Here is a 12,448-nt window from a genome sequence, read left to right as displayed (position 1 = left end):
TCATAATTCTCTCTTTATTTCCCTGTCATACATGCATCTTGAGGTTCATGTATATATATTACCTGTTTTTTTAAAAAATTATGAGTCACTCAATACATTTAGTACAGAAATGCCACTTGTAAACTGCATACTTTATAGGCTTTAAAATATGGGTAATTAATTACCCATTAAGTTTAGGATCATTTGATAAGAGATAAATAATAAAGTTTCCTAATTCCTGAAAAGCAAGACTCCCTCAAGGGAGGCACATATAGACTTGGCTCATTTTGGGTATGTTATAATATAAAAGGCAAATCTTGGTGAAATAAAATATAAAATTACCAATATTTATAGCAGAAAGTATATTCCTTCTATGTAACAGAATGAAAAAAAATCAGAAAAATAGCTTTATTCACTCCCCCTTTAAGTGAGATAAGTGTACAATGTTAAATTGACTTTAACACGCCTAGTACAGAAGTGCAATTTTTTTTAACCATTAACTGTAATATCATTCATTACTTTATACTGAAACAAAGACGGGAACACTGCGACCAAATTCCCATTGATGATAATGATCAGGTAACCTCAGTACATTTGAGATGAGGATCAAAATGAAAACCTTCACACAGAGAAGTGATGGATGACCTGTAATTGTGTTCAACAAGTAGTAAAGAAAAATGCTCTTTCCTTTTAAGTGACTTGACCTGATAATTTCTGTCACAAACTGTCCAAGCCTTAATGCCTAAAGCAAATTGAAAAGAAAGTATACAGTGACACCTGGCCTACATGACCTTCTAGGTTCTCCTGGCTTAATCCCAAAGATTTGATAAAACCTACCGGTTGTGCTCCTGTAAAAACTGTCATGTACTGAAACAGTTAATCTATAACAAGGGAAGAGCATCAACTATCTCAGCACCTTCCCACACAAGCACAAAAGAGCTTCAGCACAGCAAGTGTAATCACTACCATACGTTTGATGAACTTATGTATAAATGCGAACTTGATGTGTAAAGATTTAAGGTAGCACAGTTCTTAAAAAGCTAAGGGACCTTCGACTCAATGTGGGGAGGCTTGGGGAAATCTTCCTAGGGCAAGCTGATTAGCATCCTGAAGACTAGTTAGGGACTAGCTAGGGGAAAATGTGGGAGAAGTGAAGGGCCACCAGGTAGGGAAAACAAAGTGGATGAAGAAAGGCTGGAAATTGAGCAAAGAGCTTTGTGGGAACCAAGACTCAGAGATGCTTGAAGTGGGAGAGTGAGAGAGAATGTAAATTCAGGAGCTGGAAGGACCTGAAATAGTAAGGCTAAGAAGTTAAGAAGTTTGACGTTGTTCTGGAAAGGGACGGGAATAATATAACAGATGATAATTGCTTTTGAAAAGATGAGCCTAGTGGCAGAATTGAGGACTATCTGCGGGCAGTGTGAAACTGTGATAATAGTGTCAGTCGGGGGCTGTGACTGAAACCTAGGGGAAAATGATAAGGACTTAAAATAGCTCAAGGTAGTAGCAGTGTAAATAGCATGTATAATGAATCATACATATAATAAGCAGAGTGGACAGAGGTGAAGGAAAAAAGTGAGTGAAGGATTATAACCAAGATTCTGCCTGCAGCGCCATTTCAAGATACAGAGAAAGGTCTTAGGCTTATGGAGTAGAAGGTCATGTTAGCTTGGAAGCTCATGTAGGTGGAAATGTGTAATAAGCACAAGAAATATATGGTCCAATACTTCTGTAGAGGATCTAGGTTGTCACCATGTAAGTAGGAATCATGAGAATATAATGGGAGCTGAAGACAAGGCCGTAAGTGAGCAAATCCAGCCCTGCAGACTGAGAAACTACTGGAATAGAAGATGGAACCAGGAAATGCCAAATTCATGGGAGAACAAGTCCACAAAGGAAACAGATGTGTAAATCGAGAGAAACATATCTGCCTGGAAGGGATGAATGCTACAGGAAGTTTCAGCAAGATACAGCTCCTTCGTCATGGCTTCAGAGGTATGCGAAACATGGTAAGGGCTGCAACTACTCATTTGATCTGACAAAAGATTTTGGTGACATTGGCAATAGTAGTTTCAGTGGAATAGAACATTAGAAAATCATTTTTTAATGTCTTCATGAAAATACTACCAAAGCCTGACTTTACTCCAAGAGGGCTAATCTCATTTCTTTTCCATCACTTTTTTTGGGAGAAGTAGTTTAATTTATTCATTTGATTTGGGGAGAGAGACAAAAATATTTTGTCATGCATGCAATGGCTATTACTGACTCAAAAGATATTTTGGCATGCTTCAAAGGCAAAAAAACAGGCAAAGGACTGTTCTAGTCTTCTGATACTGACGAATGCAAGTAGTCTGGCTGAGAAATAAAATATGTTTACAAATGTCAAAGCATTGGCCTGAATATTTTTTTCCAGCAAATAAATAGAAGAATCAAGGCAAAATTTATGCAAAGGAAATATTTCTCCTAAACCTCTCTCTCGCATCAATTCTGCTACGATCTATTCTGCTATAATACACAGAATAAAGAATAAGGATGAAGTTGGACTGGGAATGAGTACTTAAACATTTAATATCCAGCCTACCCTACTCAGCCCACAATGTACACCTCTAAATTTACTTTCTGCGATTCTCTCCAATATAATTTTCTCAGTGGTTTCTTCATTCTTGGACGATGAAAGCCCCAGAATGCCAGTGGTGTTTGAGAACCCATACACACGTTGTAGTCTCTCAATCAGCAGCTGTTAACAATTTTAATTACTATACTGTGGGGGGAAGGTATGATAACATTTTTATGTTACTAAGGGACCTTCACTCTTCTAGAACCATTCTTATCTGGTCTAATTCATTATTCACCAAACACACCTCATGATTCCCTTATTTTACACCATCAGCCACACTATTCCTTCTATCCAGAATGCTTTCTCTTCTTAACACAATTTATCAAAGTCTCATTTCTCCTTCATGGTGTACTTTAACTGATACCTTGTCTCTGAATCCTTCTCTTATTCCTAAAGACAAAAATGTTCTCTGTCTCCATTTTTTTTTTATATCCATACCTTTTATCACTTTCACATACTACTACAGATGATCTTTGAATAACACGGATTTCAACATGGGTCCACTCACCCAAGATTTTTTTCAGTCCTATAGTACGACATGATCCATGGTTGATTGAATCTGTGGGTGGAGAACTGGTCTAATTTATTACTCACCAAACATACCTCTTGATTTCCTTATTTTACAGTATTAGCCTATTCAGAATGCTTTCTCTTACCTATATGTGGATTCTTGGCTGCTTGGACAGTCAGTGCCCCTAACTCCTTCGCTGTACTAGGGTCAATTGTATAGCTAGTATGGGGCTTCCCTGGTGGCTCAGATGGTAAAGAATCTTCCTGCAATGCAAGAAACCTGGGTTTGATCCCTGGGTCAGGAAGATCCCTTGGATAAGGGACTGCTACTCACCCCAGTATTCTTGCCTGGAGAATTCCACGGACAGAGGAGACTTGTGGGCTTAGCCCATGGGGTCGCAAAGAGTCGTACATGACTGATTGACACCTTCACTTTTTTGAGTATCTTTCCTTCCCCTGTTTTGAATGTTCCTTAACGGAGGGAATACATCTTGCTCATTTTTTAAATTTTGCAAATATTATGCTACTTTAAGTTTCAAAAAGGAAAACATTACCCACTGAAGTTGGAGCTAAGTGTCAATGTAAAATCATTCATATATAGGTACAATATGTCAGAGACAATGTAACCTCAGAGTACACTTGTAAATGTACTGTCATGAGGCATATTTTGTGAGTCTCCATTAAATAGAAAAACAAAGGTATTTCTGAAATAGTATGGTAAAGATGCCAGATACGCTGTGATCACTGTGACCCGTCAAAGACAAAAGGAGCGCACAGACAAAGATGCAATGGGAGTCCCCGAGCAGGCTGCACAGGTCCTCTCAGGGGGCTTGCAGACACGCACCCTGTGGCTCTCATGTGTGCTGACACCTTGGTGATGATCATCAGCCTGCATCTGATCTTTTTCTCTCCCAGAGAAATGTTTAAAATTATCTTTTTTTCTTTGCAAAGTTAAAGGGCGTTGGTTTATTTGGATAAACATATATACCCAAGGAATTTTAGGTCTTGAACAAAAACTTATTACATAACGGTGTTTTCACTTCAAATCTCTACAGGTCTACTATTCAAACGAGCCTAACCAGACAATGCAGGATATTGTGAATAAGTGCTGTCTCTGTTTAGTTTAGGGCTATGATTCCTTTTCCCGGAGTTTCGGGGCAGGTTTCTCTTCTCTGATGCCTCAGAAGGCCTGAAATCTTATCTTAAGCTGACTCCCAAAATATGCTTTCTGTTTGTGAAAGAACTGCCTGATCTACTGACATGTTTTCTGAGCAATATCTTTTTTTTATCCCACTTTAAATAAGTAAACTATCAATAAGCTTCATTTAACTAAGTCCATCTTTCATGGACCAATAACCCTGTAAGTGAATAGATAAAAGAAGTTTCCCTTATGGATAAAACTGATGCCCAGGTGCGAGGATGCACTGCATTGCAATTCAGGGCCATCACGAGCCCAGCCTACTGGCTCCTCTAACACCACCGAGTAAGGCTTACCTCTTGCACAAAGGAAAAATGCAACAGACATTTCTTGAATGACTCATGTGAATAAAGCTGGAAGTTTTTGAGCAGCTAGTAGTTTTGAGAGCAAATATTTAAACACATGTCCTTCTGAGTCCTCCCACAGAGGTCAGTATTGTCACTGCTTCACTGACTGCTTTCATCATTCATTCAAGTTACTCTCAGAATTCAGACCATGAAAATATGGTATGAAAGACCATGGGCCACTTAGTACTTTGATAATTTTAATGCTTCCCTTATTATACAGTTAATGGAAACAACATATGTAATACTGGTGATGCCATCATTCTTGTTTACTTATACAAAAATTACACTTTGCAACATTAAAAAAGTTGCCACCAAATGCAATGTGAAAATTTTCTCTCACTCTTTTGGAGGGTGTGTGGGGATCAAAAATCTAGACAGATAGTTGTATTTCAACTTAGGAGACTCAATTAATTTTTTTCCAAAATGAATAAATTATCTTTGTAATTATAATTGGTTATTTTCTAACTTTGCCAAATGATAATATAGTCTTTTTTTAACAGTAGAGAATCTACAAAATGAAAACCAAAGAAATATGAGCTATGTCAACAAAAATCAAAGAAAGAACCTTCCTAAATAATAGAAAAGCATAAATGTTTAAGCACATAAACACTCATATTTTAAAACTGAAAAAGTTTGCCAATGTTATTGTAATATTTTAATAAAAATCTATCAAGTTTGATAACCACTTTACAGTAAACTTAAAAAAAAATTCAGAACTTTTCTAATAAAAAAAAAAAATTACCTGTCCAAAGCCTTTCAACAAGAGTGAAGCTAATAAGAACCTGGGCATTTTGATTTTTGATGTTACTTTATCTTCACTAGAATAGTGAGTTTAATTAACTTTCTCAATATCTATTTTTTTAAAGAGTCAACAAACAGGAATCTATTTTTCTTTCTGTCTCATGTAAACTTGACTTTTCAATAACAATTAATCTATTATATTACAAATCTTTCAGGTGGAATAACTGAGAAATAGTATTAAGGCAAATTGGGAAATGAATTCTTTTTTTTTTAAAAGGCTATTAAATTTACTTGGAGACTAAAATGTATAATATGTTTAATTCTTGATCAGATATTGGAAAAACAAACTAGTCTAAAGGAGTATAAGGTTACTATCAGTGTGAAGAGAAAATAACTTTAAAAAAGGTTTTATTTCTAATTATGGGATTAATGCCTCCACAAGTAACTGTGTACACGTGTTGAAATTGCTTTAGTCATGTCTGACTCTTTGTGACTCTAAGGACCGTAGCTTGTCCAGTTCCTCTGTCCACAGGATTATCCAGGCAATAATACTGGAGTGGATTGCCATGCCCTCCTCCAGGGGATCTTCCCAACCCAGGGATCAAAGTGGCGTCTCATATCTCCTGCATTGGCAGCAGGTTCTTTACCAGTAGCGCCACCTGACAAGTAATTACATATTATTCTCTTAGCTCTGCAGTCCAAGGTTTAGCAGGTGAGAACTACATCCCTGTAATTCTTTCAGTCTCTTGGCTCCTATAGAACTGTGCTGAGAAAGCAGAAGTAACTAATAAAGTGGCTAAAATCCTTTCATGATAACATAATTCAAATTCTCACTGTCTGGGTATAAATTCACAAAGATAGTGACTGGAGGTTTCTCTGTGTCCAAATTATTTGTTTTAGGTTTAGCAATTTTATTTCTTAATTGACTTTAGATACTCTGCTACACTCTGAATACTGTTTTGACTTGTTATATGAATAGATACATTCAGTCTTATTTTCAACCACATGAGGTTGGTTAAATTTGGATTTGGAATGAACTAGACACTTCTGAGAAGATGGTCAATTTCTCTTTTTCTGAACAATGACACTAACTAGTAGATAATACAGAGTTATGCTATTCCTTAACTGCTTCATATATGTAATTCTTGATTCATCAACAAGACTCAAAATGTTGTCTATGTCTTTTTTATCTCCATAGCACACAGTAGGGTCCTAGACAAACAGTATATAATATAGGGGCCTAGATAAATATTTTGAACTCCTGAAACACACACAACAACCCCCTGTTTATACTCCATTTAATTTATTGCATGGCCTGTTTTATTTAGCCACCCACTAGTATGAAGCCATAGTAAAAATTTTTATTACGTGCTATTATATACAAATTATTACCTGGCAGTGACTTAGACCACTTGACCACTGAAAGAAGCTGTCTCTCGCCAAGCTGATTCAGACTTGTCAGCAGAGAGCTGGAGGTATCAGGTTTGGTGTTGTCATGTCCTGCATAGACCACATCTGGTTCAATGCTCATGAGCAAGTTGATCAGTGGGGGGATCAACTGCAAGTCTTGACTTGGTGAAAAAGTGATTCTCTGGCTTAGGGCTTGGCTTTCATTAGGAATACCCACCGGCTGTGGGAGGGCAACAGCATCTAGTGTTCTCATAACTCTAACTTTATTGAACTTTTTAAACTTTCGGCCTACAGAGAAGAAAAAAAAAAAGAAGAAGAAAAAAGGAAGATCATGTAAATACACAGAAACTAAATATTCCAGCAGAAAATTATTTCTCATGTCTTAAAATTACAGCATTATAGTGTTATAGGTTTTGGTTATCAGTCTAATACAATGAGACCTAGTAGGTAAAAAGGTTAGGTCTCAGACATGGATTAAAGAATTAATTACAGCAGCATTCACTGGATAGGCTTGGGTAATTACACCAGTATCCAAGGCAAGGTTATGGAGCTTTGCAGTAAAAAAAAAAAAACAAAAAAACCACGTAGAAAAGACAGATGACTCTTAGTAGAGACTAAGCTCAGTTTTGGGGGTTTCCCAGGTGGTGCTAGTGGTTAAGATCCCATCTGCCAATACAGGAAACAAGAGATGCAATCCCTGGGTCTGGAAAATCCCCTGGAGGAGGGTACAGCAACCCACTCCAGTATTCTTGCCTGGAGAATCCCATGAACAGAAGAGCCTGGTGGGGTACAGTCCATAGGGTTGCAAAGAGTCAGCCCCGACTTAAGTGAACTTAGCACGCATGCACGTAAGTTCAGTGTTGGTCAATATTCTGATAGGAGTATTAGAATAGTTATTACTATTCTGACCAAATTGTCCCCAAATTATTGCTAAAAACTACTTTAATTAAAACATAACCTTTAGTAGATGTTGAGTCTTATTTTGAATTTTATTGTTTTAAGAATCTGTTAAAGGATATGCATATACACAGGCAAACCCCACAAAATCTTGTACACAATTTCAGTGAGTTCACGATCAGTTGAAGTTCCCTGAAATCAATACATGGACTAGTATGAGATCTAAGGACCCAAAATAAAGAACCTCATCTCTAAATTAAGGGGGGAGAGAGTCCACATCTTGTGCTGGTCCGACCACATTTGTATTTCTAGACCATTTGTAGAATTTCTATTTCTAGAATTCTTTCCACCACTCAATTGCGATGTGTTAGGAAGAAAAACATTCTGACAGGAAGATGAGTAGAAAATCCATCACGTGAGAAGTGGTTGAAGGGGACCAAGATATACAGCTGGGCCACTGCTAGCTCCCAGAGGCTCTGGGGTGATCAGAGGGCAGGGCGGACTCCAGCCCCTGCCGACTCTAAGCGTCTGTGCTGTTCCGCCTGGAAAAAAAAAAGGCTAAGGGAGGCTTGATAACACTTTGCAATCATCTAAGCAGAGGTTGCTGTCGGCTGTTTCCAAACGCCTGTTCTGGCTCACAGTTGTGTTTTCTTTGGCTCACACAATTCTTCCCAGAGTTATGAAAACATCTCTGAATTAGCTGGGTGGCAACAATCTGTTAAAGCCACGCTGCAGCTGCTGCTTTGGACGGGGCACAGACAACCCGCAAACTGGTGGTAGGCCTTTGGTCAGTTTTCTTAAATCGGATCACTCTGCCCACTTAAATGACCTGCCTGGACTCAGCAAGCACTTGCCCTGGTGATTTCTCAGCTCAGGTATTGTTATTAAGAAAAGGGATTCTATTTATTTTATGGAGCCCCTCCAAACTGTGCTAGAACCTGCAAGGGACAGATAAGCAAATGCCAGTCAAAACACAGAAAGGATCCAGAAGTGTTCAAGGAGATGAAGCAGGTATTTTTGTGAAGGAATGAGTTCTTTGAGGGGAAGGAACTAATGTTTGTGGAGTATCTGCTTTATATATGTATCATGTTGCCTCACAGTAAGTGGGAATTATTAATTCCATTTATAAATTAGGAAGAAGAAGAGTAGAGAAGATGGCATGGCCAATATTAGAGTGATAGAACTTGGATGATGTGGACTCTGAGTTCAAACTCTTTCTCACACAATCTCCCTGGGTTTTCAGGAAAGGACTTCATGGTCATCTGGGGGGATTCTGAAAAAGAAGTTTAGGTGAGAGATGCTGGAAAAAAGCACAAAGGTTTGATTCCTTCCAATCCTAAAATATTGTGATTAACAGAAAATAAGACTTACACCCTTACCAGTCTCTTCTCTCCCCAACAACTCCAACATGGTTCTTTTTAATTTGCATTAACCACCTTTCTCTTTTTTTCCATTTAAAAGAATTAATTAATTTTAATTGGAGGATAATTACTTTATAATATTGTGATGGTTTTTGCCATACATTGACATGAAACAGCCATGGGTGCACAAGCGTCCCCCATGCTGAAGCCCCTCCCACCTCCCTCCCCACCCCATCCCTCTGGGTTGTCCCAGAGCACCAGCTTTGAGTGCCCTGCTTCATGCATCGAACTTGCACTGGTCATCTGTTTTACACGTGGTAATATACATGCTTCAGTGCTATTCTCTCAAATCATCCCACACTCACCTTCTCCCACATAGTCCAAAAGTCTGTTCTTTACATCTGTGTCTCTTTGCTGCCTTGCATATAGGATCATCATTACTGTCTTTCTAAATTCCATATATATGTGTTAATATACTGCATTGGTGTTGCACTTTATAACTTACTTCCCTCTGTATAACAGGCTCCAGCTTCATCCACCTCATTAGAACTGACTCAAATGCATTCCTTTTCATAGCTGACTTCAATTCTGGTTTCATCAGGATTTGACTACACTATGAAACTATGTAATTTTACTGAAAACCAAAGCAAATATTTTACACTTTGATTAGTGTAAAAAGTCTTATACACAAAATAAATCCCAAGACAATTTCCTAACATGTTGATTATACAAAGAGCAATTTGAATTAATATAGAAATGTTCACATTTCTGTTTGTGATCCAGTCTTTTCATGAATCCTAGTGAAAAAGAATGAGGGACATGCAATAAAAGCAAAATTGAAAGGTGAACTAACATTAAACTAGATTATTTACATATCTATCATATAATTTAACTTGATGCTCAACCATTTGAAATAAAGACTAGCATTTTCATTTGTTTAAGATGAGGAAGAGGTTAACAGAGGCTAAGTAATTGGCTTTTATAGAGATAATAAATGCCAGAGCAGAGATATTAATCAAGGGTTAATTTCTTTTAGTCTTCCTTTTACTTTCTCATAACACATTTATTGAGTGGTTTTATGTGCTAGGCATCATTTAAGGTTCTGAAACTGCAGCACTGAATAATCAGACAAAGTATCTGCTTTCGTGGGGCTTATATTCTGAGGGGAAGATGGAGAGGACCTGTAAACAAATAAAGAGTAAGATAATACCAAACAATAGCGGCACTATGAGTGAAATGGTTAATGGTAATAGAAAGTAACCTGAGGGAACAGGACAGAATTAAAATGGTCACGGAAAGACTATGGTCTTTTCACCAGACCATGCTGCTGCCCCTTCATATAGCCTTTGTTTCTCTAAATCTGTAGGCTAATGACTCTTTCTGAGCAGATCAAAGAGTATATGTTAAAGGAGAACTTTGCACACCAGGAAAATTAACAGGGATTGAATAAATGTACAGTATTATTACGAGATGCTTTTCTGAAGCACTCAGCTCAGTTCAGCTCAGTTGCTCAGTCGTGTCTGACTCTTTGCAACCCCATGGACTGCAGCACACCAGGCCTCCTTGTCCATCACCAACTCCTGGAGCTTGCTCAAACTCATGTCCATCAAGTTAGTGATGCCATCCAACCATTTCATCCTCTGCTGTCCCCTTCTGCTCCTGCCTTCAATCTTTCTCAGAAACAGAGTCTTTCCCAATGTGTCAGTTCTTCACATCAGGTGGCCAAAGTACTGGAGCTTCAGGTTTATCATCAGTGCTTCCAATGACTATTCAGGACTGATTTCCTTTAAGACTGACTGGTTGGAACTCCTTGCAGTCCAAGAGAATCTCAAGAGTCTCCTCCAACACCACAGTTCAAAAGCATCAATTCTTTGGCGCTCTCTCACATTCATACATGACTACTGGAAAAACCATAGCTTTGACTAGATGGACCTTTGTTGGTAAAGTAATATTTCTGCTTTTTATTTTATTATTATTATTTTTTAAACATTTTACTTCCGGGGTCTCTGCCGGGAGGAGGCTGAGGAGGCGCCGCCGCTATGGGGAGACCCGAGGGCCCGACCGGAAGTGCCACCCCCTCCACCTCCCCGGCAGCCCCGCGCCGCCCGCCTGCCCGCGAAGCGGAAATCGCGCCCGTCTCCGAGGCACCGGCGTGGAGGAGCGGAAAGGGGAGGCGGCGGCGGAGACCGGGAAGAAGTGCCTATTTCTGCTTTTTAATATGCTGTCGAGGTTGGTCATAGCTTTTCTTTCAAGGAGCAAGTGCCTTTTAATTTCATGGCTGCGGTCATCATCTGCAGTGATTTTGGAGCCCCAAAATATAAAGTCTGTCACTGTTTCCCTTGTTTCCCCCATCTATTTGCCATGAAGTGATGGGACCAGATGACATGATCTTAGTTTTCTCACTGTTGAATTTTAAGCCCACTTTTCCACTTTCCTCTTTCACTTTCATCAAGAGGCTCCTTTAGTTCTTCGTTTTCTGCCATAAGGGTGGTATCATCTGCCTATCTGAGATTACTGATATTTCTCCTGGCAGTCTTGATTCCAGGTTGTGCTTCATCCTGCCCGGCATTTTGCGTGATGTATTCTGCATAGAAGTTAAATAAGCAGGCAGACAATATACAGCCCTGACGTACTCCTTTCCCAATCTGGAACCAATCTGTCGTTCCATGTCCAGTTCTAACTGTTGCTTCTTGATCTGCATACAGATTTCTCAGGAGGCAGGTCAGGTGGTCTAGTATTCCTATCTCTTTCAGAATTTTCCACAGTTTGTTGTGATCCATACAGTCAAAGGCTTTGGCGTAGTCAATAAAGCAGAAGTAGGTGTTTTTCTGGAACTCTCTTGCGTTTTTGTTAATCCAACAGATTTTGGCAATTTGATCTCTGGTTCCTCTGGCTTTTCTTGAAGCACTTTTCCTGAAGCTCTAAATTGTTACAATCTTGCCACCTCTATACTCCACCCCCTACAAGACATGTTTGTTCTTTCCAAAACACATCTTAAGAGATGCAATAACTCATCTATCTATAGCTCATGAACGTGTGGCATGTGGGAAAAATGAACCTTGGCTTGGCCATATCTGTGGATGAATCCTATCATTTAAAAGCATTATATGGGGGGTAGATTATTTTATTTATCCAAGTATCAGTTTATTCAGCTTTTAAATAGGGAATTTACCTCAATACTGTCATCAGTCTAGGTAAGATAATGTGTAAGGTATATGGTCAAGTGCCTGGCATATAGCAGACACTCACTAACATTAGCTCTGACTTTTGAAACATGATTAGAAAGAATCGAGAGAGGAAGTGAAACTATAACTTTGTTTGTTTGAATTTTCTGATAAAACTCCTAGAGGAGAATATAGGCAAAACACTCTCAGACATAAATCACAGC

The 12,448-nt window shown here is 38.7% G+C and overlaps 1 protein-coding gene across 1 annotated transcript in view; it reads right to left on the bottom strand.

Annotated features, from left to right (window-relative positions):
* Positions 1 to 12,448, bottom strand: part of PGR (progesterone receptor) — a 115,775-nt gene that overhangs the window by 19,764 nt on the left and 83,563 nt on the right. Inside the window, exon 4 of the mRNA XM_068988944.1 lies at positions 6,785 to 7,090. Within this exon, the coding sequence (XP_068845045.1) occupies positions 6,785 to 7,090 (306 nt within the window). The remainder of the gene's footprint in view (positions 1 to 6,784; positions 7,091 to 12,448) is intronic.

This window comes from Capricornis sumatraensis, chromosome 16, assembly GCF_032405125.1.
Source record: "Capricornis sumatraensis isolate serow.1 chromosome 16, serow.2, whole genome shotgun sequence".
NCBI classification, from domain to species: domain Eukaryota; kingdom Metazoa; phylum Chordata; class Mammalia; order Artiodactyla; family Bovidae; genus Capricornis; species Capricornis sumatraensis.
This window is presented reverse-complemented; position numbering and strand designations above follow the sequence as displayed.